The 27,919-nt window shown below is 41.9% G+C and overlaps 1 protein-coding gene across 1 annotated transcript in view; it reads left to right on the top strand.

Annotated features, from left to right (window-relative positions):
• The window catches only part of APOO (apolipoprotein O), a 68,101-nt gene that overhangs the window by 14,244 nt on the left and 25,938 nt on the right, over positions 1-27,919 (top strand). The window contains exons 2-6 of the mRNA XM_047765436.1: positions 10,103-10,210; positions 11,619-11,738; positions 14,029-14,083; positions 18,103-18,198; positions 25,710-25,801. Coding sequence (XP_047621392.1) covers positions 10,103-10,210; positions 11,619-11,738; positions 14,029-14,083; positions 18,103-18,198; positions 25,710-25,801 — 471 coding nt within the window. The remainder of the gene's footprint in view (positions 1-10,102; positions 10,211-11,618; positions 11,739-14,028; positions 14,084-18,102; positions 18,199-25,709; positions 25,802-27,919) is intronic.

Below are 27,919 nucleotides of genomic sequence, written 5' to 3'. Positions count from 1 at the left end.
ATATTAAAAGGAAACTTCTAGATTGAGAATGTTGATATGTAGCAGCCATGGTTTATGGTTGCCTATATTTGCTTCATCTAGAGATTGTAGCACCTTATGAAAGTAGCAGAAAAGATTGTAGTGTGTCAGAAATCACCCTCATGTTCCAAACCTTTGGTTTCGTTTGTTACTGCTCTTTACAGAGGCTGTTCCTGTTGACACTGAGTTAACATCAGTCTGTTTGGTGGCTTCGCTTAAAAAAGGAAGGAAGGTGGAGTTCTTGCTGTGATGCAGTGGGATTGATGGTGTCTCTGCAGTGGCCGGTATTTGGGTTTGATCCCTGGCCCGGTGCAGCGAGTTAAGAATCTGGCATTGCCACAGCTATAGGTCACAACTCTGGCTTGGATTTGATCTCTGGCCCAGGAACTCTGTATGCTATGGGGTGGCAAAAAAAGGAAAGCAGAGGGGCAGGCAGAAAGGCATTAACTTTCTGATTGTTAGTTCTGCCTTCTCTCTACAGTTGTTTCCCAGAATTTCTAGTTGTAGTACATTATTCCTTTTCCTGTGTTACTCCAGTCCTTTGTGCTCTTATTATAAGTGGTATAACTACTCGTTTATTCGCTTTATTAGATTGTGAAGGCCACCACCATGTCTTACTATGTTTGAAGTCTATTTCCATTGTTTCATTAAAGAGTTGCTTTGATGTTGTCCTTTGATTGTGTCACTTGTAAGGCTATTAAATGAGGTAGGGAAACTCAGAGAAAAACAAGTTTTTGGAGAAAGAGGATTCATTGTGAGGTAGCAATTGAAAAACCTAGTGGAGATGTCCATGGGGAGTTAGACACATGAGCCCAAGGCTTAGGGCAAGGCCAGGCCTGGGAAGACTGGGGGTATCAGTAGCATATGGTGGGAGTTGAAGACTTAAGTTTAAATGAAATTGCTTTAGAGTGAGAAGAGAAGAGGGTTGAATACTACTCTGATTCATCAACCTTGAAGAGATGGGCAGAGGAAGAGAAGGTCCAAAGGAAGACAGAGTGTCCTACAAAGCTTATAGGAAGGAGCTAGAGTAGAATTTTGGAAACCAAAGGAAAAGAGTGTTTGAAGATGATGGAGTGGACACCAGTTTCAGGGTACAACTAAGCTGCCAGATGTCCACTGAAGTTTGATAACTGGGAGGCCATTGGTAGCCTTGGGAAGGACAGTTTTAGGTATCTTGAGTAGTGAGAGAAGGAAGGAATAAAATAGAGAAAGCAGACAGAATCTCCTTTCTAACCTTGTGTTGACATATAAGATAAATACAGGAAAGCACATAGATCACAAGAATTTTCACAAACTGACCATACTAGTACATCTAGCTCAAGAAGTCACCAGGGCCTTTCTAGTCACTCCTCAGCTTCCTAAGGGGTATGCACTATTCTGCCTTCTAGCCAGTCTTTTTTAAAAAATAAATTTGTCAGTGGAGGGAGATAAAAGGATAGGGTGGTAGTTAGAATGGGGAGTAGGGGTGGAGGGTGTTGTTTGTGTTGTGTTTAAGATGGGAAAGATGTTCTTGAATGTAAATAAATCCCATAAGTTCTCTAGTGGGTGGCCAGTCACTGTTTCTTTTTGTGTTTAGGACAATTTTCATTTCATTCTTGCAAATGTTTTTTTGTTGTTGTTGTTGTTGTTGCTATTTCTTGGGCTGCTCCCGCGGCATATGGAGGTTCCCAGGCTAGGGGTTGAATCGGAGCTGTAGCCACCGGCCTACGCCAGAGCCACAGCAACTCGGGATCCGAGCCGCGTCTGCAACCTACACCACAGCTCACGGCAACGCCGGATCGTTAACCCACTGAGCAAGGCCAGGGACCGAACCCGCAACCTCATGGTTCCTAGTCGGATTCGTTAACCACTGTGCCACGACGGGAACTCCGCAAATGTTTTTTAAAAGTAAGTACTGGAGTTCCCGTTGTGGCGCAGTGGTTAACAAATCCGACTAGGAACCATGAGGTTGCGGGTTCAATCCCTAGCCTTGCTCAGTGGGTTAAGGATCCGGCGTTGCTGTGAGCTGTGGTGTAGGTCACAGATGCAGCTTGGATCCCGTGTGGCTGTGGCTGTGGTGTAGGCCGGCGGCTACAGCTCCGATTAGACCCCTACCCTGGGAACTTCCACATGCCGTGGGAAGAGGCCCTAGAAAAGGCAAAAAGACAAAATAAATATATAAATAAATAAATAAAATAAAAGTAAGTACTACTGAGTGTTTATGTAAACTTAAGTTGAATAACTGCTCCTCAAGCATCTGCTTGTGGAATAGTGGTTTTCTAAACTTGGCTGATCGTGGGAATAGATTCTTGGGACTCTCTTAGGTTTACTGAATCAGACAGTCTAGGGGAAGGTATTGGAATCTGAGATTCTAAAAAAAACCTCCCCAGGTGATCCTGAAACCTTTTGTGTACACAGGCCTGCAAAGTGAGGCTTACGTTTTATTGAAATGGAAACTGGCGTATATTTTTAATGGAAGGTCTAATAAGATAATAGATCTGTAAAGGTGAGAGAATTAAGGTTTACCCTTTTTAATAATGAGAGAGGCTGTATACTGGGTTTTCCGTAAAGTTGATAAAGAAAGCAAGTTGTCAAGGTTTTGAGCCCCACTGTTTCTGAGTGTCCTTGAATAATTCTGAAGGTGGCTTATTTAGCTTGAGGTTTTTACGTGTCCTTAAAACAGTTTTATTAGGACACAGTCAGAAAGTGGTTCTGGAGCTAGAGTTCTGGGCAGTATATCTTTATTTGCAAAACAAGGACAGTTTAGCTTTCCGGATACCCATTATGATCTAAGTGTGACCTCACCCGATTCATATCTTGGTTAACTGTGTAAAAGAATTTGCCCTTGCTTTTAGCATTGAAGGCTAAATTTGATCTTATGCCTGAGTCTTAAAATTTTTTTTAAATTGTGACCTCAGTCTTTTTGAGTAAACTCATAAACTTCCTAGAAACTCTGTAAGGGCAGAGACCACGTCTGCTTAAGTCTAACACTGTGCCAGATGTGTAATAGGTATGTAGTAAATGTTTGTTTTTGAAATAAAATTCTAGTTGGCCTCTTGTAATTGTTATATCATATATAACCCTACTTATCTATCCAGATTTGTTTTGTTCTCAGTCCTTGATGAGCTCCAGTGGAAATAGTAAGAAGCTAAAGCCTTTAATGCCATGGTGGCCTACTCCTTTACAACCCTTCCCTGCCAATCCTGGTGTTCAGTTTCCATTGACATTTAAGCTCTCTGCGGACTATGGAAAACGAAAGTAGAAAGACAAAGAGAATCCAAAGGTCTAAGATGAAGAGTATAGCTTGATACTTGATAGGGAGAGTGTATAAGATATCTTGCTGGGGAATAGAATCTGACAGAAAGAAAGAGTGTTTAACCACATGAGCCAGGGAACTCAGTGACAGTCCCTCTGAGGTTGGCAAAGCTCAGGGTCACCAACTCACCTTTGTCTGAGCCAAATTTTAGTTTCCTGTATGGCTGTGGGTCTCTCATAACTGTATTGAAAACCTCAAACGAGCCAATACATTGAGGTTCATAATTTGAGGACACCCCCCCCCATCCCCCCGCATCTAGCTGAATTCGAGGAGGGGCATCCAGTAACTGAAGGGCACACTCCAGAGGATAGGCTGGATCTAAAGCAGTGTAGCCTTTGGATCTAGTTAGTCTGTGGCTTTAGCTTAGCACTCATTGAAGATACAACTCTTTTTTTTTTTTTTTGGTCTTTTTGTCTTTTTGTTTCTTTAGGGCCGCATATTTGACGTATGGAGGTTCCCAGTCTAGGGGTTGAATCAGAGCTGTAGCTGCTCACTTTAACAGCCTTTCCTTCTTAAATTGTGATATTGAATGGGTCTGAATAATCAATATGAGCTCTAACAAATTGTGATAGCCACCTGTCAGAAGCCCAGTGTTCAGAATCCCCATGTATGATAACATCTGGTCTGGTCAAGGCATGATGGGGTAGTCTCTCACCAAGAGGAGCCCTCTTTAATGCCCCAAAAGAAAGTGAACCACCCAAGATGCTGGGTGGTACATCAGTGTCAGGCTTGTCTGCCTGTGGATCTTTTACCCAGGCTTTTCCTGTGAGTTTCCATTGCATAGATCAATACCACCTAGACCCTTGCCCTTAGGAAGGTGTCTGGCTGATTCCTTCCTAAGAATGACCCATGGCATGCAATTCCCATCCATGTTTTGCATGGTTTAGGTGTGTATGTGTTTTCTTTTTTGACATATGGTTTATGTACAGTGAGATGGCCAGATTGTGTTGTACAGAGTGTACAACAATTTGAGTTTTGACAAGTGTATACGTCTTCTGTGACTCACACCCAATCAAGATTTAGATCATTTCTGTTACTCCACAAAGTTCCCTGGTGCCCCTTCTCAGTAAGCCTACCCTATGCACGCTTGCATCCCCAGACATTGACTGTTCTGATCTGTCACTGTGTATTAGGTTTGAGGCCATGGATTTTAAAACATACAGATTTTCTTAAAATCTCAATAGTGAGGAGTTCCCGTTGTGGCGCAGTGGTTAACGAATCCGACTAGGAACCATAAGTTTGCTGGTTCGATCCCTACCCTTGCTCAGTGGGTTAACGATCCGGTGTTGCCGTGAGCTGTGGTGTAGGTCACAGATGCGGCTCGGATCCTGCGTTGCTGTGGCTCTGGCATAGGCCGGTGGCTACAGCTCTGATTAGACCCCTAGCCTAGGAACCTCCATATGCCACGGGAGCGGCCCAAGAAATGGCAAAAAGACAAAAAAAAAAAAAAAAAACCTCAATGGTGAGAGATGTCAGAAAATAATATTTATTCATGTAACGCAGGGCTTCTCAATGCAGAGGAGTACCCTCAGGAAACTTCTGCAGTGTCTGGAGACATTTTGGGCTTGTGACTGGGAGGGGTTGCTACTGGCATCTAGTGGGTGGAGGCTACGGTGCTCTGAGCCTCCTATAGTGCACAGGACAGCCTCCCAACAAAAAACTATCCAGCTCAAAATGTCAACAGTGATGAGAAACCCTGAAATAAGTCTCTGCAGAGAGAATTGTGGCCCTGGGGAGTATTCATCTGCGGATCTCCCAGGTCTCTGGGGATGAGGTTTGTTTTTTAGTTGTTTAGTTTATTTGTTGAGAACCTGTAGAAAGCTAAAACAGCAACAGCTGGAGGGGACTTTCTTGGGTGCTACTGCCCTTGTGGCCACATTTCTTCATGTGGAACGGGAGTGAAGATGGGCTTAGGTGGGGGGGGGGGGGAGACTAACAGAAGAGGGAGATGAAGAAAACAACTTGGGCAATAAAAGGGCAGGATTAGTATAATATTAAAACTAGAAAAATGGGCAAGAGGGAAAAATAAAGTAGAAATTAATGACACCTAAAGTACAAGCAATGAAATCAACAATAAACAAGTGAGACTATATCAAACTGAAAAACCTCTGCACAGCAAAAGAAACCATCAACATAGTGAAAAGACTATGGAATGGAAAAAATATTTGCAAACCATATATCTGATAAGGAGTTAATGTCCAAAATATATAAAGAACACATATAACTCAATAGCAAAAAACCAGATAACCCAATTAAAAAATGGACAAAGGACCTGAATAGACATTTCTCCAAAGAAGATAAACAAAAGGCCAGAAGGTACACAGAAAGTACTCAACATCACGAGTCATTGGGGAAATGCAAATTAAAACCACAGTGAGAGCTCACCTCACTCCTGTTATAGTGGCCATTATCAAAAAGACAAGAGATAAATGCTGGCATGAATGTGGAGAAAAGGGAATACTTGGGCACTGTTAGTGGGATTGTAAATTGGTACAGCTACTATGGAAAACAGTATGGAAGTTCTTCAAAAAAAAGAATTATACTGCTTACAATATATAGGAAAGTGGAGTTCCCGTTGTGGCTCAGTAGTCAACGAATCTGACTAGGAACCATGCGGTTGCAGGTTCAATCCCTGGCCTTGCTCAGTGGGTTAAGGATCTGGCATTGCCATGAGCTGTGGTGTAGGTCACAGACGCGGCTCAGATCCCGTGTTGCTGTGGCTCTGATTCGACCCCTAGCCTGGGAACCTCCATATGCCGAGGGTGCGGCCCTGGAAAAGACAAAAAGACGAAAAAAAAATTTAAAAAACCCAATATATAGGAAAGTTTTTAAGAGTGTTACTCCTAAAAGTTCTTATCACAAGAATTTTTTTTCTAAGAAGTTATATATGCGAAGGTGGACCTTAGCTGAACCTATTTAGGTAATTCACAATATATGTTAATCATACCATCAAGCTGTACACCTTAAACTTGTACAGTAATGTGTGTCAGTTATTTCTCAATAAAACTGGAAAAATGCATAAAAATCCAATAAAATGTTAAATTTAAAAAGTGAGTTGAGATTGAAAATAAAAGATGAGAATAATCATTAAGAACATAAAAGTGAAAATCTGAATTAAAACAGTAGAAGGCTATGAGATGAAAAATGAAATATGTGAAAAGTAGGATTAAAAATTGAAAGTAGGAATTAAGAATTAAAAAGGTCAGGAGTTCCCATCATGGCACAGCGGAAACGAATCCGACTAGGAACCATGAGGTTGTGGGTTTGATCCCTGGCCTCGCTCAGTGGGTTCAGGATCCTGCGTTGCTGTGGCTGTGGTGTAGGCTGGCAACTCTAGCTCCAATTAGACCCCTAGCCACGAGTGCGGCCCTAAAAAGCGGGGAAAAAAAAAAAAAAGGCCATGGATTTCTCATTGTGGTTCAGCGAAAATGTGTCTGACTAAGCATCCATGAGGACGTAGGTTCAATCCCTGGCCTCGCTCAGTGGGTTAAGGTTCTGGCGATGCCGTGAGCTGTGGTGTAGGTCACAGATGCGGCTTGGATCTGGCGTCGCTGTGGCTGTGGCATAGGCCAATGGCTACAGCTCCATTTTGACCCCTTGCCTGGGAACCTCCATATGCTGCAGGTGCAGCCCTTAAAATAAAAAAAATAAAAAAAAAACTAAAAGAATTAAAAAGGTCAGCACAAGAAGGCATTATATCAAGTGAAGATGAAATAGGGGACAATATGAATCCAGAATGCTTGAATGGGAGACTGGGAAAAGGGGTAGGGCACTAGTTGTTGCTGATAAGGAAAGGAATCTGAATCAAAGTTGGGGCAGGGCTACCCAGCTGGCTCAGTGGAAAGTCCCCACTTTAAGCAGTGTTGTCGGTAGGTTGTGAACAGACCCAGAGGACAAAAGAACACTGAGTTGGCACCTCCAGATACCAGCAGCCTAATAGGCCCTTTCCAGGAGAGTGGGGAGGGACTACACTGACTTGGCAGTGGCTCAATATCCTTTATCCTGGAAGCAAAAGCAATTAGTGGCTATATTTTCTGGAAGTTACTACCTTTCAAGTATTCCACTTAATGCTTTAGGGTGTATTAATTATTTTTAAAGCAGTTTAAGTTATAACCACTTATTTTAAAAATAGCTCCTAAGAGTTCCCGCTGTGGCACGGTGGGTTAAGAATCCATCTGCAGTGGCTCTGGTCCCTGCAGAGGCATGGATTTGATCCCTGGCCTGGTGCAGTGAGTTAAAGGACCTGGCTTTGCCATAGCTGTGGTGTAGGTTGCACCTGCCACTGGAATTCAATATCTGGTCTGGAAACTTCCATATGCTGTGGGTGTGGCCGTGAAAAGAAAAGTAGCTTCTAGCTCTTTATTTGCTTCTGAAATATGGGAACTTTCTTTTTTGTGTATGACTCCAGGCATATGTTTCAACAGACCTCTTAAGGTTTTATTTAGCATTATGTATTTTGTATTTCAGGGTAGCCTAATCTTTCACATTATATGCACTGCAAATCTCAGGAATATAATTTCTGTGATACTAAATCATGCTTAAGTAGTTAGAACAAGTCGACCGCTCATTTTTTTTTTTTTTGCCTCTCTTTTGTCCATTCATGCAGGCAATAAATAGTTCTTGAGTAGTTCGTATATGTTAAGTATACTTATAGGCACTAGGAATACAGGGTAAGACACAATTCCATTCTTTTGAAGGGGCTTCCAGTTTGAGAGGGAGAACTTGATCAGCATGAATAAATGGATAAATAAGAAAGGAAAAGCAATAAATCTCCCTGCTCTTAGGGATTTGTACAGAACAACACAGCAAGTATAGAACATTCTAGGTAGAGGAATCAGCATGTATAAACCTATGAAGCTAAGAAGGAACGTGGCAGAAATATAGGGAGTTCAGGTTTTTTGGGAAAAGGCAGAGTGACATGGAGGTAAAATTAAGAAGGTTGTTGGGGTCAGATCATATTTATTTTTTGTTTGTTTCTTTTTTGGGGTCAGATAATAAATAGGCCTTGTTTGGTTCACATTAAAGTTCTAGGTAGTAAATACCAAAGGATCTCAAATAAGAATGGAGGATACTCAGATTTGCAGTTGAGAAAGATCATTCTTTTGTAGTGTGGTTGTTTGAGTCATCCAAGGGCCAGGTGAACAGTTAGAATTAAATGGTCGAAACAATCCAGGAAAGAAACAAGGGCCCAAAGGAAGATTGTACAGGAGGAGATAGAGAGGAGAGTGAATCGAGGTCACTTAATAGGTAGAATTACCAGGACTTAATGACCAATAGGATGGGGATTGTGGTGAAGATGACCTCAGAGTTTATGATTGGGTTGTCTGGTTGGATGGTGGCACCATTCCTGAGAGAAGTAGAAGAGGATTTTTTTGGGGAAAGATGCTAGATGATCAAGTGTTATGTAGTACATTTTAAAAATATATTATTTTTAAAAAAGCTTTCTTGATTCCACAGCACACACCGACCCATCACGCCTAGTGTGGACTTGGAGGCACAGACAGGATCCCAATGGGTTGGATTTGGGTGTGTTTGGTGTAGGTAGGAAGCGTGTGTCCCATCCAAGTGGAGATGTGCAGAAGTGATAGGATAAGTGAGCTGGGAACTCAGAAGAGAGCTCTGGGCTGGAGCTGCATATATGGGGGTCAGGGGCGTCCTGTTGAAGCTGTGGGCATGAGTGACCCAGTCAGGGAGAGCAAGGCATAGAAAGACAGTTCAGGAACTGAAATTAGAGGAGACTGGCTCTGGGTGGGAATGGAAAGGGTGAGCTTCTGAAAATTTGATTATTAGAATTACAAAAAGAATCTTCGGAGTTCCCGTTGTGGCACAGTGGTTAATGAATCCGACTAGGAACCATGAGGTTGCAGGTTCGATCCCTGGCCTTGCTCAGTGGGTTAAGGATCCGGCGTTGCCATGAGCTGTGGTGTAGGTCGCAGATGCGGCTCAGATCCCTTGTTGCTGTGGCTCTGGTGTAGGCCGGCGGCTACAGTTCTGATTCAACCCTGGGAACCTCCATATGCCGCAGGAGCGGTTTAAGAAAAGGCAAAAAGACAAAAAAAAAAAAAAAGAATCTTAACTCTGTTTAATGAATCACTAGCTGAGGTAATTTAAAAAAACTCCTTCCCTTCTTGTTATTGGGGTGTGTGTGTGAGAGAGGGATACCACGACTATTTTATAGTTTTAAATACATTCCATAGCATTTTCTCTATTCTTTTTTTTTTTTTTTTTTTGGTCTTTTGTCTTTAGAGGGCCGCACCTGTGGCATATGGAGATTCCCAGGCTAGGGGTCCAATCAGAGCTGTTGTTGCCGGCCTACTCTGGAGCCACAGCAACGCCAGATCCGAGCTGTGTCTGCGACCTACACCGCAGCTCACGGCAACGCCCGATCCTTAACCCACTGAGTGAGGCCAGGGATCGAATCCACAACTTCATGGTTCCTAGTTGGATTTGTTTCCACTGCGCTACAACAGGAACTCCCATTTTCTCTATTCTAAAAATGCACGTGTGTGTGTGTGTGTGTGTGTGTGTCTTTTATTTTATTTAAAAGGCTAAATAGAAAACCTTAGGAACTAATGTGTTTTGGAAATAAAGATAAAGTTGATCTGGAATTTTAAGTCTGTGAGAACATGTTTCTTAGGTTCTAACTTCCATAAGACCTCAGGAGTACATTTATTTCTCATAACATGCAATAAGCCTTTCAGGGCAGGAGTAACAGGTTGCAGATGTGCTGATATTATGCATGTTGTTTGCAACATTGAGAGAAGGCTTCAGACTGCTTCTGTGTTTTAGGTAATACAGAAGTCCATGGGGCCGGCCAGCCTGAGTCTGCTCACTTTCAAGGTCTATGCATCACCAAAAAAGGACTCACCTCACAAAGCTGCTGTGAAGGTTAACGAGGTAACATGTGATATATTTTGAATGTCTGATTTAGTGACTATGGGAAGCATACAAATTGAATATCAGGAAGATATGACAGTTCAGAAGATACTTAAAGGAGGAAATATATTTCCTTGTAGTTTTGGTTTTCTTTGTGGGAAGCTGCTAAACTATGACTTTTTCAACTTTAATTAATGGTACTTTAGCTAAGGACATAGTTAAGGATATTGCCTAGATTTTTTGTGGGGAATCTGCCATGGCCCAGAAGATTGTAAGCACAAGTCACTTCTAAGTGATCTGCCTGATTTCTAGACTGGTTATCGAGCCAGGAAAACATTCACATTTTTTCCTTTCTTAAGAAATTGAAGACTTGGGCTCATATTGCTTCTTCACTGGATTAGAGGCTCATAAGTAGATTCTTAATAAATACTAAATAAATAAAATAAGAAATCAACTCTCTATTGTTTACATTCTATTTTTGTCTATAGCTCCCACTGATTATTTTGGATATTTAGTTTCTTTTGAGTTGCATTGAAATGTCATAAAGATCTACCTTCAGTCATGAGCAGGGTCATTTGAATAATGTTTACATAAAGCTAAATAGCTTATTTTTTTGCCCTTTACTCTTTGCAGGCCTTAAGACAGTGGCATTTTTGAGAGTGAAAAAGGCAGCCAGTGATGGCTGTGAAACGTTTCCTCTTTGAGTGGGGGACAAACCTGCTATCCTGCTTTGATTAGCACTAGGCTGATCATTAGGACTAAGTCACATGCTCTTCAGTTACTCTCAAGCTTTTTTTTCGTACCCCACCTCCCACCCACACTTTAGAGTAATAGAATCCTTTTTCCAGACTAAATCTAAGGTGGAATATCAAATACTAGTATACAGAACAAGTAAAGGGGGGTTGCTTCATCTGCTACCAGGAGAGTACAGGAGGCTCGGTCACCTCAGAGCCCTGCTCTCTGGACCTTGTCCTTATTGAGTAAGGAAATAAGTAAAGTGCAAAGATCCTCTGAAGCAGTTTTCAGGGTGCACATAACCCTTAGTCATTTTAGCTTATGAATTATTAGAAATACGATGTTTACAAATTTGATAATTGGGAGTTCCTGTCGTGGTTCAGCTTTAATGAACCCGACTAGTATCCATGAGGTCATGGGTTTGATCCCTGGCTTCGCTCAGTGGGTCAAGGATCCGGTGTTTCTGTGAGCTGTGGTGCACGTCGCAGATGTGGCTCGGATCCGCCGTTGCTGTGGCTGTGGTGTAGGCTAGCAGTTGCATCTCCGATTTGACCCCTAGCCTGGGAACCTCCATATGCCATGGGTGTGGCTCTAAAAAGACAAACACAACAAAACCAAATTTGATAATTGATTGTTACCTCATTACTGTATACGCTTCTTAATTTCTTTTTGTTTTGTTTTTCAATCTCTGCAGCTTTCACTCTACTCTGTTCCTGAGGGTCAATCTAAATATGTGGAAGAGCCAAGGACCCAACTTGAAGAAAACATCTCCCATCTCCGACATTATTGCGAACCATATACAAGTTGGTGTCAGGTACAGCTTTTCTGAAAATGGAGTGAATGTATTTCTGTTTAGAGTCAATAGTGAAAAGTCTATATTGGCTGCATGTTTTCAGAAAAAGGCACAATAAACCGCCCTACCCTAATAGTGCCCAGCTTAAAAATGTTTATCAGTGTCATCTCTGCGGGGTGGGTAGCAGAGAGCCCTCGCTTCCTGGTGGCAGCTGTTGCCATAGCTGCAGAGATAATTTCCTTCCCCCTGGATGGCATGTAGCTCCTTGACTAGAGATCAGAGGACCGTGGTACCTATCTCCTTGGTCAAGGCTATGAAAACATTACTGTCCACCAGGGGATGATATAGGGCTGGAACTTCAGTAGAAGGAAAAGGATACAGTGTAAACATTTATGTCAAAATTAGGAAGTTTCTCTCCCTACAGAGATTCTACAAGCCAGTACCACTTGAAATAGGAATGGGTACAGAGCATTTTGACTGCTATAATGGGAGGGTAGATAACTAAAAGAGGGAGTAATTACATACTTTAGTACTGAACTCTTTGCCCCAATGATCACAGAACTACATTTGCAGATTGACTCTTACTGCTCGGGTTTTAGATCAGGCATTTATCATTATTTCATGAAAGCATGTCTGCGACTTTTAACATCTGAAACCGAAGTTTACATTCTGCACAATGCTTTCCTGGGCTTTGATACACATAGTTGTCATACTTGATCTTGATTTTGAAAATTGTTGATAAAGTAGAAGTATGTAGATGTGTGTGACATGGTCTAGATTTACTCTGCTTGAGATTTATAAACTCAATTTTCATCCAGAACTTTTTAAAAAATTTTAAAATTTTCACTGTCTCTGTCAGTGCTGAACTTTTGTTCACCAATTTAGAAAGAAAATAGTAAGCGTAGATTCTGTCAATAATATAAATTAGGCCATTATACTAGAGTATCATAACCATATTATTGAGTTATGAAACACCTAAAGGCTTTACTCATAATGTGTTGTAATAGACTTTATTCTCGTGTTCTAGATGATTTTTAAGCCATCCGATGGTGTTTAAGATAAGCTTAGCAGATTTGCAAATATTTTTGTATCATGTAGACATGTCTACTGTTATTTCTCTCTTGCTCTTTTTTTGTGGTTATAAAAGTACTTTGTCTCTTTGCTTTTCAACCTAGGTTGCTTTTTGTTTTTTACTTCATTTGTGCATGATGCTTAGTGCAGCAAAATGCCTTTGTAGCTGATAGAATAGTTAACATGTTCATTTGCACTACTTCTAAATAAAAAGCCTTTTTTTGGTGATTGTACTGGTTTTATTTTCCTATAAAGTCTTCATGAATGAAAATATTTCTGATTCCTAGCTCTTTCTTTAGGCCTACAAGTTCTAGTCCCTTTTTTTAAGAACTGATTTAGTTTTTCTTCATAGTAAACAAATTTTGCTAGCAAAAGAAATGGGAGGTCACTCTAGACATTGGTCTGTAGTTTTTCTTTTCTTATGTGCACCAAAAACCAAGAATGGATTTTAATGAAGCAGTGGTCAGTTTTTTTAATGTTCTTTATGTCCTCCCTCACATTCAGCATTTATTATTTAAGGCCACTTACCAGTATTAAGATAACTTGCTCTGAATTACTTTAACTGAATTAAATAAAACATCTTTTTCCAAGTGGCAACTGGTTCTGATACCTTCCCTTACATATCTCTTTTCCCATCTTTACTGTAGAATTCTTGAAGGTGTATGCCTTCTAGCTGGTGCTTTATTTTCTTTAGGATCATCTGATGTTCATGTACAAAGCCTTTATATTATTGCTGTTAAGGGAATGTTAGTATTTCATTTGCTCAGGATTGGGGTATCTCCCCAAACTTGAGTGTAGACTCCTTTGCCCATTAAAGCCAGTCATTCCTGCTTCAAATGGGCAGTTTTCAGATAGAGGCTCTAATATATGGCAAATCAGAAAATAGACCTAATAGGCAAGATTTAATCTCACAGGGAAAGGATTTCCACTTCAATTATCAAGGAGATTTTTTCCCCCATTCCTTTCAGTTTCTACAGAAGAACGAAAAGGCTGGGTTGTTGAAACCACTTTGCTTGAAATCTTTGCTTCCTGTGGCAATAATAAGCCATTCTGCTGAGCAATTTGCAGTGAAGAGGAAATTACAAAAGAAAAAAACAACATAAAAAAGCCCAGATACAGTATATGCCTTTGTTCAAAAAGTGCTAATAACATGATAATGTATTCACTAGACAGATATATTTATTGTTACTTTCTAATCGGCAAATCCTATTCATTCTTTTTTTTTTTTTAATCTTTTCAGGAAATGTACTCCCAAACTAAGCCCAGGATGCAAAGTTTGGTTCAGTGGGGGTTAGGTAAGTTGATTTTTAATTAGATATAATCAGTTTGTTTGACATTGAACTCTTTATCTGAGATTCTGTGGATGGGCTCCAGGAGATCTGTGAAATTCTTTAAAATTGTATATAGAATTCTAGAGCTATTTGGATTTTTCTCTTTTTTTTTTTTTTTTTTTTTTGTGTGTGTCTTTTTGTCATTTCTTGGGCTGCTCCTGCGGCATATGGAGGTTCCCAGGCTAGGGGTCTAATCGGAGCTGTAGCCGCCGGCCTACAGCAGAGCCACAGCAATGTGGGATCCGAGCCGAGTCTTCGGCCTACACCACAGCTCACGACAATGCCGGATCCTTAACCCACTGAGCAAGGCCAGGGATCGAACCCGCAACCTCTTGGTTCCTAGTCGGATTCGTTAACCACTGAGCCACGACGGGAACTCCTGGATTTTTCTAAAAAAATTTTTCTTCAGATTTCAGAGAACTAGGATCTCCAAACACTCAGGTAAGTCTTGTCAGGATCTTTAGGATTGTTGGCCTAGCAAGTGCAGATACATTGGATTTTCTTTCTTGAAATCTTTTTCCAGGTGTAGTACTCATCAGTAGGTTTTCAGAATCTAGATAGCTCTTCGGCATGGCTAGTAACACATATTGTATAAGTTTAGAGGCAGAATGGAACTGGGTTGGTGTGCCTAGGAAAGGCTTTATTATATAATCCATAGTGTTCCTATGTTTACACTTGTTTTGTATTGCCTTTGATTGTTTTTCACATTCACTTACCACATACACTTGTAATCTGGGTTCACAGTCTGTGTTCTAAATAATCTCAGGAACCGGTAAATTAATAGATGTTGATCATATTTTGTCCCCCGATTGGGCATCTCAGCCAGTCAACCTCTTATTTTTGCAAGTGTTTGTTTCCATGACAGAATAAAATAAACATGAGTACAGTTAATTTCTTTGTGAAGATCATCATACAGTGTTGATGTGCTGATACCCCTGAGATTACCAGATAAATTTTTCACTTGATGACAGACATATTAGTAGCTTACCAGTTCTTTAAATTATTCATGTATATGAATTAATATCTTAATTTTTTGACTGCACCTGTGACATATGGAATTCTCAGGCCAGGGATTGAATCTGAGCCACAGCTGAAACCTATGCCAGAGGTACAGCAATGCTGGATCCTTTAAGCCACTGTGCTGGGCCAGGGATCAAAACCACACCTCTGTAGTGACCTGAGCCACTGCAGTCAGATTTTTTTTTGTCTTTTTATTTTTTATTTTTTTAGGGCAGCACCTGTGGCATTATGGAAGTTCCTAGGCTAGGGGTCGAATCGGAGCCATAGCCGCTGGCCTATGCTACAGCCACAGTAACACAGAATCTGAGCCAAGTCTGCAACCTACACCACACCTCATGGCAACGTTGGAACCTTAACCTACTGAGTGAGGCCAGGGATCGAACCCGTGTCCTCATGGATACTAGTCAGATTCATTTCCGTTGAGCCATGACGGGAACTCATGCAGTCGGAGTCTTACCTCACTGTGCCGCAGCAGGGACTCCTAATATTTTAATTTTAAAAAAGCTTATTTAGTGCTTATTATGTATCAAGAACTAGTCTAAGTGCTTTGAAAGTATTAATTTATGTAGAATCCTCATAATAACCCTGGCAGTTAGGTACTTTGTTACCTAGTTTTTTTACCTGAGAAAACTAAAGAAATCCTGATCATTTATCTGTATGTGTGACTGATGTGGTCTCTTCATTGTCACCTGGCATTTCCCATTGATTCAGAGCCATAGGCATTATTTGCAATATGAGTCCTTTTTTTCTCATTTCCTGTACTGATAATTACTGCAAAGATTTTTAAGAAGACATGTTCCATTATGAATTGCATTGTTTTCTGCCAAGGCAACCAGTCCATTTCCTAGCAGTCACAGCCAAGACGTGTTGCTGGAAGCTAGGCTTCGGCTTCAGGGCAATGTTACAGCGTATTTCTTTCCCATTTCTTTGTGATTTACCCACTTGGGCTCAGCTCACTAAGCCATCTGGGTGTCCTTCTATCACCTGTGCTGTGTACATGTCTGGAATTGAAAATACCATGCTGATGGGAAAAAATAAAGGGAAGTAGAAAATTGCCTCAAATTACCCAGACAAGAGGTTGAAAAGTTAAAACCAAGTTAAAAGCAAAATAAGTAAAAGGCCAGACAAGAGTTAGTGCAGACAACACAAGCCCTATAATCGTATTTAAAAGGATCACCACATTTTCCAGAGAATTCAAGAAAATGAAAACTGGCACATGTCTAGTGTTATCTGGAGGAGAGAATAGCCGAGTGTTCCAGTTAGTTCAGATCCATTGACATTTGTTAACTCACCATCATGGCAGGCATTGAAGAGAGAGGCTGATTGAGACAGTGGTCACAGCCACAGAGATGTGTATAATTAAGTGTTCAGTACTAGCAGACATGCAGAGATGGTCGTAGACCACCATCGAAAGTACAGAGGAAGGAGGCCAGTTTAACAGAGATTAAGGGAGATGGCAGCAGTCAGGGGAGGAGTTCTGAGATGAGTCTTGAAGGAACAGAGTTAGCCACACCAAAAGGTGGGGGTGGGACTTGGGTTGCATTCCATACAGAGGGCACAGCATGACTGAGGCTTGGAGCAGTGACTCAGTGTTGTATGTGCCTAGAACTAGAAGCAGACAGGAGTGCCGAAAAGATGAGGCTGAAAGACGTGAAGGCTTTTCAAGTCATGACCTAGCTGAAATCCCTTTATTAATTCATTCAGTCTCCATAAACTTCTAGCAGAGTTTTTGATAAATATCTGTTGAGTGAAAGTACATATATTTTGCTTTTTAGGGCTGCATTTGCGGCATATGGAAGTTCCCAGGCTAGGGTCGAATTGGAGCTGTAGCTGCCAGCCTGCACCACAGCCATAGCAACGTGGGATCTGAGCCATGCCTGCGACCTACACCACAGCTCACTGCAACGCTGGACCCTTAACCTACTGATCGAGGCCAGGGATTGAACCTGCGTCGTTGTGGATACTAGCTCGTTAACCACTGAGCCATGACGGGAACTCCAGTTACCCCTGGAGGGAAATGACATACAAGTCTAAGCAGTCCACCATTAAGGAGCAGATACTCTGTTTGAGGAGACATTAAAATTCACCTCTGAATAACTAAACACAAGAGTATACAATCAGGTACCAAATGATGGTACAGAAATTAAATATGGTGGTACTTAAGAGGAGAAAGAGAGGTGTGGGCTGATCAGTGTAGGAAAGGCTTTTGTAAGGAGGTTGGACTTAAGCTGGTTCTTATTTGGTGGCATTGGCTCAGTGAAAAGGAGAAGAGAGGAGGCATCATGCAAATGAGGTCATCAGGCATGTTAGGGCATGGCAAATGGGCTCACGTGTTGCGTTTGTTCGATTATCAACAGTGACTATTTCCCGCGTATACTTGCACTGCAAGTTTCCTTCATTATCCAGATTTATTCTGTTCTTGAGTCTGAAAAATGAATTCAGATGGCAAAGGATACATTTTTCCCCCTGAGTCTAATGTATTTGGTTCCTGAGTTTCAGAGAGCAAGCCACAAATCTTCAGATAGTGACAGCTCTATCCAAAGATTTATCCACATTTATTCTGTTTCTGTGTTTGGATAGCAAGGGATCCCTATATTTGTACTTCTCCCCTTATGAATAATTGATTCAGATCATTTGCCTTCAGGAACATGAATGTGATCTAACATTACTTTATTGCCAGAATGTCATCAGACTAAAAAGTTTTAAAAATTAAATACTTGCTGTGTGACTAGTAAATGGTATTTATATCTCACATAAAAAGAACTTGTCGAAAGCATATTAACAAAAGCAAAGAATATATTATTTGAAATGCATGATATACTACATATGCTAGTTATATATGACTTTTTTTGTTTTGTTCTTTTTGTTTTTATTTATTTTTAATTGAAGTATAGTTGATGTACATGTCTTGTTTCTTAATGAGCAATTTATGGAACTGTTTCCCTGTCTTGATTCTATTGTAGACAGCTATGAATATCTCCAAAATGCACCTCCTGGATTTTTTCCAAGACTTGGCGTTATTGGTTTTGCTGGAGTTGTTGGACTCCTTTTGGCTAGAGGTCGGTACAATTTTGTAGTTTTTTAAAAACAATTCATAAGGAAGAGATACGATATGTATTTGCAGAGTTCCCATTGTGACTTAGTGGCTTAAGAACTCAACATGGTGTCTGTGAGAATTTAGGTTCAATCCCTTGCTCAGGGGCTTAACCAGCTTTGTAGGTCACAGATGCAGCTCAGATTTGACCCCTAGCCCAGGAGTTTCTATATCCTGCATGTGCGGCCATAAAAATAAAAAAAAGTAAAATGTATATTTGGTTCTCTCTCTCTCTCTCTCTCTCTCTCTCTCTCTCTCTCTCTCTCTCTCTCTTTTTTTTTGCTGTACTGTGGCATTTAGAAGTTCCTGAACCAGGGCTTGAACCTGAGCTGCTGCAGTGACAATGCCAGATCCTTAGCCTCTTTTGGAGTTCCCGTCGTGGCGCAGTGGTTAACGAATCCAACTAGGAACCATGAGGTTGCGGGTTCGATCCCTGACCTTGCTCAGTGGGTTAAGGATCTGGCGTTGCCATGAGCTGTGGTGTAGGTCTCAGACGTGGCTCGGATCCACATTGCTGTGGCTCTGGCTTAGGCTGGTGGCTACAGCTCTGATTCGACCCCTAGCCTGGGAACCTCCATATGCCGCGGGAGTGGCCCTAGAAAAGGCAAAAAGACAAAAAAACAAACAAACAAACAAAAAAAACCTCCTCTTTCTTTCATTTACCAATGTTTATAATAATGAATTTTTTTTTTTTTTTTGCTTTTTAGGGCCATACGCACAACATATGGAAATTCCCAGGCCTAGGGGTCGAATAGGAGCTACAGCTGCTGGCCTGTGCCACAGCCACAGCAATGCCAGATCTGAGCTGCATCTGCAACCTACACACCAGCTCATGGCAATGCCAGATCCTTAACCCACTGAGCGAGGCCAGGGATTGAACCTGAATCTTCATGGATACTAGTTGAATTCGTTTCTGCTGTACCACAATGGGAACTCCATTCAGTAAATTTGATTTTAAACATATAGAAATTGTAAAAAAAAAAATAAATTATGTACTCTTGGTTAAAAAAATAGTTATCCTTTATAGGTGTATTTATTTGGTCAAATTCTTATCACTCTTTATACAGAAAGAGTGAACTGTCATTAACCAAAATCTATTATAGCTGAGAAACTGTTTCTATATGTTTCAGTGTTAAGATCAGACTATTAACTGTAGTAGCTAGAACAGTGATTTCATAAGATTTTATTAATGTCTGAGGTCTTATAGCTTTGGTCAGTGATGTTAAAAAAAAAACTTTTAAAGTACTTAAAATTAGGAGTTCCTTGGTGGCTCAGTGGATTAAGAATCTGGCTCCTGGCCCAGGAACTTCCACATGCTGTAGGGGCAGCCAAAAAAAGAAAACAAAACAAGAAAAACCCCTTAGGATTAAAAGCTAACAAATATCAAGTTAAAATATTATTATACTTCACTGTTGGATTACAAAACATTTATGGGAAATACGGGATGATAAAATACTTCACTGTGATGAGATAAATTTGTCATGGACTACTTGAAGTTTCACTGATTGTAAAATTCAGACTACACAAAAATTACTAAAATAGAAAGATTGTGAACCCTGTAATCAGGTCCCCATAAAAGATAAGTATAGAGACTAGTTTGGTACCCATTTGTCCAATAGTAAAAACTTTTTCTATACGTGCCTTAACAGTTCTAGAGGAATGCTGCCTTGGTGCCACCCCCAACCTATGGAATGAATGCCTTGTTGTAGTTTCTGTGCTCTCTTCCCATCTTGTGCAGAATATATAAGAATTAAATTTAGAGTTTATTTTTACTCATTAACTTGGCAATAGTTGAACCAACTCTTTGTCCTTCTGTAAAGCTGTCCAAAAAAGCATTCTTATCTTATTTAGATAGTGTTTAGAATTGATGAAGATTCCCAAGGCCAGGGCTTTGGAATGTTGCCTGGGTGTTAGCAGTGTGGAATTAAGTGAGATTAGCTTCCTCCTTTCCTCTCTGTGGGTAGAGCTTGTGTAAGAATCTTACAGCCCTAAGGAAAGCTCCCTGTGCCGTGCATGCATTTTACACTGTCTTTATCTCTTGCATATACACTGGGGTGACCATCCTGAGGAGGACTGAGGACTCTGCCCTCCTGGGCAGAACAGCAGCGTCAGGACACCCACTACTGCGGATCCTCCTCCTTTGTTTTTGTTAGCTTGTTTGTTTATATGTTCCTCTCTCTTTGTCCTTTTCCTGAGAGGGACTGGTAGTGTTAAAATAATTTAAAATGGTAATTCTTTATCAGAAAAGTACACACACACACACACTCGTGAGCACATATCAAACAACAGATCTTTTCCTGTGGGTACTAGGGTACAAGGGTCTGAGGTAAAATGTTGTCAGGGGGTCCAAGATGAGTGGGAGGGTAGGTATGTTTATGGGCTGTCAGAGTAGTTTGCAGACCCCCCTCCAGGTAGATGGTCCCCCTATGCTGGCAGCAATAGGATGGGCTCAGAAGGTCCCTCCTAGTGGCCTGTCTTTTTTTTTTTTTCAGTCTAGCATCTTATTTATTTTTTTTATAAAAAATATATATATATTTAAGGTTTACAGCATGATGTTTTAATATACATATACATAGTGAAATGATTACTAGACTTGAGCAAATTAATATATCTTTTCACATAATTATCTTTTTTTGTGATGAGAGCACCTGAAATCTCCTCTCTTAGTAAATGTCCAGGGTTCAATGTTATTAAGTGTAGTCATCATGCTGTATATTAGATCTCTAGACTTACTCATCCTGCATAACTGCATCTCTGTACCCTTTGCTATCTCCGCATTTCCCCCACCGCCACTCCTGATACTCCCTTTTACTCTCTGCTTCTATAGATATTTGACTTTTTTAGATTATCCATGTCAGTGAGATTATGCACTTTTTTTTTCTTTCTCTGTCTGGTTTATTTCACTTCATATAATTTCACTTCATATAATTATCCTATCTTTACACATGGTAGGAAGTCCTTTTTATTTTATTTTATTTTTTTTTTTGTCTTTTTGCTATTTCTTGGGCTGCTCCTGCGGCATGTGGAGGTTCCCAGGCTAGGGGTCGAATCGGAGCTGTAGCCACCAGCCTACGCCAGAGCCACAGCAATGTGGGATCCGAGCCGCGTCTGCAACCTACACCACAGCTCACGGCAACGCCGGATCGTTAACCCACTGAGCAAGGCCAGGGACCGAACCCGCAACCTCATGGTTCCTAGTCGGATTCGTTAACCACTGCGCCACGACGGGAACTCCGGAAGTCCTTTTTAAAGGCTGAATAATACTCCATTGTAAATATGTACCATAATTTCTTTATTCATTCCTCCACTGACAGACCCCTAGGTTATTTTCATGCCTTGCCTATTATGCATACTGCTGCAGTGAATGTAGGATACTTCAAGGCACTGATCTCATTTTCTTTAGATATAGTCCCAGAAGAGGGATTGCTGGAAAGTATGGATAGGGTTTCTTGAGCATATAGCAGACAGTGGTGATGAGGGTGGCCAGGACTGTGGTGATGACAAGAGGTACCTCTCTGGAAGAGAGATGAGTAGATGGTCATTCAGGGGAAGTAGGCCCAGCCAGGCTGCTCAAAGGTGGCAGGTGGTTGTTGCCCACTATTGTTGCCTTCTGGTGGCTCCCTCCAGCACTGGCAGCCAGTGGTTCCACTCTGGCATTGCTGAGAGTCCAGTCTACACCACTGGCTTCTTGTGAGGTGTGGGCATGGGGATAGGCGGGGGAGGGGTGTATGTGTGTGTGTGTGTGTGTGTGTGTGCACACGTGTGCGCAGGGCATTGCACTTTTTCTTCCAGAAGTTCTGGGACCCTCCCAACTCATTGTGTGAACCAGTAGGAGCTAGTGGCCCAAGAGCTGCAGCTTATCCACTTTCCCTAGAAGAGTGAAACATGGCTGGAGTGTTTGCTGTCCTTCACCTGGTCCTCACCTTCGTAAGCTGCCCAGGCACTTAAAGCTTCAAGTGTACAGGTGGGATCCCAGGGGTAAAAGAGACTTTACTCTTCTAGAGTAATTATATCCTTTCAGTCAGGGCAGTAGGAGAGGGAGAGAAACATTATTAAGAATGTATATTGAGGAGTCCCCGTTGTGGCACAGTGGAAACGAAGCCGACTAGGAACCATGAGGTTTCGGGTTGCATCCCTGGCCCCGTTCAGTGGGTTAAGGATCCAACGTTGTCGTGAGCTGTGGTATAGGTTGAAGATGCCGCTCGCATCCTGCGTTGCTGTGTCTGTGGCGTAGGCTGGCAGCTCTAGCTCTGATTCAACTCCTAGACTGGGAACCTCTGTGTGCCTCGGGTACAGCCCTAAAAAGCAAAAATAAATAAATATAATTAAAAAAACCCAACAACAACAACAAAAAGAATCTAGATTGATAGTATTTGTATTCTTTTTTGTAACACCAGTTCCATTTTTGGGGATTTGTCTGTTTAAAAGTTTAAAACCAGTGAACAGCACCATATTCTTCTGTGTAAATGTTTGTAACATGCTTGCACAAGCATCCATATGCGTACCGTTTCAAAAACACTGTGCCTCTCAGTGAGACTATTTCTTATGTCAAGTCCATTTTTAATGTGTTCTTCTGTTTTACCCTCTACCAGTTTTCTTTTTTTTAATAGTATGGATTTTTTTCCCTTTTTTGGTCACCACACAGCACATGGAGTTCCTGAGCCAGGGAAGATCCCAGCTTTACTAGCTACCTATGCCACAGCTGAGGCAGCCCTGGATCCTTAACCCACTGATTTGACCTGGGGACCAACCTGCATCCCTGCACTCCAGAGACACCACCAATCCCACTGTGCCATAGCAGGAACTCCTCTACAAGTTTTCTTAACCTCATTCCCAAGTTTCTCCCAGCTTTCCATTCTACTGTCTGTTCTGTTCATTTCTATTTCCCAGTGCTCTACGTCTTCCCACAGTCTAAGTGAGATTCATTCAGTTCAGCTGTTATCTTGGGACGTGGCTTCATGCTCTCTAGGGTTTGACCCCTTTTGCTTGGGTTCCATGTTTTCTTTACATTTGCTCTGCCATACTGTTGAACTATATGCTCATGTCACTTTCCAAAAAGCCTGCGTTGGGAGTTCCCACTGTAGCACAACAGGATTGACGGTGTCTCTGGAGCAGCAGGACGCAGATTTGATCCCTGGCCCAGTACTGGTTAAGGATCCACTGGTTAAGGATCCACTGGTTAAGGATCCAGTGTTACTGCAGCTGTGGCTTAGGTCGCAACTGAGGCTGGGATCTGATCCCTGACTCAGGAACTGCATATGTGAAGGGGTGGCCAAAAAAGAAGAAAAAAAAAAGGAAAGAAAAAAACGGAAGAATTTCAAAAAAGGCTGTGTTGGGGGTAAACTTGCCAGGTTTTTGCAAGTCTGAAAATACTCATACCAGGTGATAGTTTGGGCATAGATATTGTTTGCCATCGAAACTTTGAAGGGTGTGTCTTGTAGCATCCAGCATTGCGGACGTGAGAGACAGCAGCCAGTCTACATGCTTTTTCCTTCTGAAGTGTTTTTTTTTTCTGGAAGCTTTGAGAATCTTTTTCATTTTTCTGAACTGCCGTGGTGCTATGACTACATACACATGTTTTCATTCCTTGGTTGGCATTTTAGTGGCTTGTAGCCCTCAACTGTGGGAAGGCATTTATTTGAGAATTTACTGTCTTTCTTTTGTGAACTTGAATTCGTGATTGAGCTATTTAAATGACCCCACATAGCTCTTATATTTTCTTGATTATTTTATTTTATTCCTCTTGAAATGTTTTACTTTGGTCATTTTCAAGAGCTCTTTTTTGCTCTCTGAATGTTTCTTTTTCATAGAAAATATTTTTTGCATTTTTCTTTCAATGCAATAGCTTCCTGAATTTATTGATGATACTTATTAACAGGTTTGGTTTTAAGTTCTGTTTCTTTTGGGGTCATTTTTCCTTCTTGCTTTTCTTGATCTTCTCTTTTACGTTGCACGCTTTCCCCAAAGGACTAGTGATCCTCAGTTGTGCAGTCATGTTTAACAACAAGGTGATTGAAACTCTAGTGAGAATTTTTTGCATATAGACGGGGCTTGCTGGCAAGCAGGTTTGCCCTCAGGGTGAGCTGAAAGGGAACTAACCTTAGATGGGGGGGTGACTCTGCCTGGTGCCCAGCTGAGGAAGGCTCTGCTCTCTGGCACTAACACACATATGCGCTCACACCAGCTATCTCCATTCTCAGCAGGAAGTCCATGGCATTGCTTTAGAGATACCCTGCCCCCCTTTTAAGATTTTTGTCTGGAGAGATGGTCTAGTCCCAGGCAGCCTTGCACTGGCCTGGCATGGAGAAAGGAGGAGCACGGCATGGTCCGTGCACAGGATCTGTATCTGTCCCCATCTTGATCCGTGGTTGCCCTCTCCACCCTCCATGGGACCTGCCATTTGTAGACTGCCAGGGACATTCTGCTCCCTCCTCTGCTGTGGCTCCTCCTCAGGACTTCAAGGCTGTGTGTCCTCTTGCTCTCAGCCACTCTCCATTTTCTGACACTTTTTAATAGCCTATTGCCGCTCCATACATTTTCTCTTAATTGTGTGTAAAATCTGTATTTTATTCTTTGCTGTTATTTTTATGGGACATTAAAAGGGAGAAGAAAGGAATGCTTGCTTTCAGTCTTTAAATAGGAAGCCAGTTTCCTATAAAAGAATATAAACCTTAGAAACCAAAATAATGTGTGGTTCTTTTCAAAACAATCTTTTTTCCCTGTTCCCTTAGAAATAGTGGTTCTTTTGAAAATATTGTACTGATGAAAAAGGCCAGGTGCAAGACTATGTATTATTTAATTCCACTTATATGAAATGTCCAGAATAGGCAAATCCATAGAGATTGAAAGTAGATTAGTGCTTTCCTAAGGCTGGGGGTAATGGAGAAATTGGGGGGTAGGTGATTGCTAACTGACATGAAGTTTCTTTTTGGGTGATGAAAATACTCTAAAATTGATTGTGGTGATGGCTGCACACCTCTGTGAATACACTAGAAGCCATTGAATGGTACATTTTAAGTGGGTGGATTGTGTGAGTTATATCTCGCTAAAGCAGTGAAAATGTGGTGGTCTTTTTCGATGCATGTGATATTAGGCACATTTTCTTGTCAGTCTAGGACCAAAGAAGTCTTATTTAGGGAGTTCCCATTGTGGCTTACTGGGTTAAGAATCCGCCTAGTATCCATGAGGATGCGGGTTTGATCCCTGGCCTCACTCAGTGGGTTAAGGATCCACTGTTGTTGCAAGCTGTGGCATAGGTTGCACACAGCTCAGATCCTGTGTTGCTGTGGCTGTGGCATTAGTCTGGAAGCTGTAGCTCCAATTCGACCCCTAGCCCAGGAACTTACATATGCCACAGGTGCAGCCCTAAAAAAAAAAAAAAAAAAAAGAAGAAGAAGCCTTATTCATGTACAAGGCAAACTGTGATGGTGAAGACAATGAATCATCTCATGGTGTTCACTACTTTTTATTTAATAGGTTCGAAAATAAAGAAGCTGGTGTATCCACCTGGTTTCATGGGATTAGCTGCCTCTCTTTATTATCCACAACAAGCCATCGTATTTGCCCAGGTAAGTTACATCTAGGCAGCTAGTGTGCCCCTCATTCTTGCTTATGCATGTGTGAGTTTACTGCTTAGTTTTATTTTGCAGCCTTTGTAGCGCTGGACTAAAATTCATTAGCACATTAATGTTTTTCTCCACTAAAAACCTCAGTTCTAGCCTTCCTTCCAATGTCAGTATTCAGAGAATGCATGTTAATTTGAATAAATCTCCAAGAAAACTTAATATAATTTTTTTGCATAATTACATGGAAGGCTAGAGATGCTAATTACAAAGGTGACAGTTATGGGTCATTCTCACTATGGGCATATCTGGTCACAACCTGCCCTCCTTGGAGCTGCAGGCATGGGCTTGTGCTCTGGCCTTCTGCGCCTTCTCCCTCGTCCTGGTGCCAGCCTCACTTTTCTTGCCTGGAACTTCAGGGAGTGCAGTCACCTCTGCTGGGAATGCTCTTCTAAGGGTTGCCTGCTGGCTGCTCTTTTCCTACCCTTTAGGCCTCAGTTTGATGGCATCCTGGCAAGTAGAGCACAGTGGCAAAAACATGGGTAAAGCGGATGCCTTAGTCAGCTCGAGGTGCCTTAACAAGATACCATAGATTGTGAGGCCTAAATAACAGAAATTTATTTTCTCACAGTCCTGGAGGCTCAAAGTCCAGATCACGGTGTCAACAAGGTTGGTTTCTCCTGGAGCCTCTCTCCTTGGCTTGCAGATGGCCACCTTCTCACTGTGTCCTCCCATGGCCTTGTCACTGTGTGCACACTTCCCTGGTATATAATGACAGCAGTTATATTGGATTAGAGCTCCACCTTTATGATTTAATTATCTCTTTAAAGTCCCTGTCTCCAGATGCAGTCACATTGTGGGTTAGGGCTTCAACACAGCATTTGGGGGGGACACAATTCAGTTCACAGCTGGACCAGCAGTTCTGAGTGTAGTTCCTGGACCGGTAGCATCAGGATCACCTAGGAACTTGTTAGAAATGCAAATTTTCAGGCCCCAACCCAGACCTGCTGACTCAGACACTCTGAGGATTAGGGCCAGCAATCTGTGTTTCAGCAAACCCTCTGGGGAATTCTTAACAAACCCATGATATTTGAGAACCACTGATAAAGACGACTCCTTCAGGGCAGCAGTGTCTGTAATTAGTGGGACTCTGCACGTAGAATCCCTTGGAAAACTGGCAGGAGCAAGGTAAACTCTAGGTTTTGAGGTCCTAGACAGCCTAGGAAGACAGGGACCCATTTGCTAGAATTGCCATCATACTGAGACTTGGTCCTGGAAAGAATAGCAGTGCCATCAGCAGAATTGGGCTCTGAGGGCTCTGAGCCAAACTGACCTGACACTGAGCTCCCTGGAGTCCTTGTGACAGGATTGAGTCTAGATTCCTGGACGGCACTGCAGTTGTAGGTGGGAGCCCATTGACTCCAGCTGTACACAATTGTTGGCTTTGGCGGCAAATACCAGTAAGATCTTTCTAGCATGGGTTTGACATTGTTTATAGCAGTCCTGGAGGCAGACAATTACTGTTCCTCTGCCTGCTTCAGCCCCAGCTCTGGAACAGTGAATCATGTCGGCCTGCCCTAAGTCATAAAAATAATCAAACATCATCTCACTCTGTCACAGTTGAATAGGTGAAGAGGGTCGGCTTGGCTGCTGGTTGAGAAGCATATGTGGCTTCTGAGTAGAGGTCTTTTCTATCCTATATGCTATACCATATGTTGCAAAAGATTTTTTGTATCCGCAAGTAACAGTAGAATGCAGATCTGAATTATATTCTGATTTATTTTTAAAGTCAGTGGGACGGAGTGTTGTCTTTTATTTTGCACCCAGAGCAAGCCAGAACAAAGCAATTAACTTTTTCTTTTTTTTTTTTTGTCCTTTTGCCATTTCTTGGGCCGCTCCCGCGGCATATGGAGGTTCCCAGGCTAGGGGTCGAATTGGAGCCGTAGCCACCGGCCTACGCCAGAGCCACAGCAACACAGGATCCGAGCCGCGTCTGCAACCTACACCACAGCTCATGGCAACGCTGGATCCTTAACCCACTGAGCAAGGCCAGGGACCGAACCTGCAACCTCAGGGTTCCTAGTCAGATTCGTTAACCACTGCGCCACGACGGGAACTCTGCAA

This window comes from Phacochoerus africanus, chromosome X, assembly GCF_016906955.1.
Source record: "Phacochoerus africanus isolate WHEZ1 chromosome X, ROS_Pafr_v1, whole genome shotgun sequence".
In the NCBI taxonomy this organism is placed as follows: Eukaryota; Metazoa; Chordata; class Mammalia; order Artiodactyla; family Suidae; genus Phacochoerus; species Phacochoerus africanus.
The sequence above is the reverse complement of the archived record's forward strand: the minus strand, read 5'-3'. Positions and strand labels throughout refer to the sequence as shown.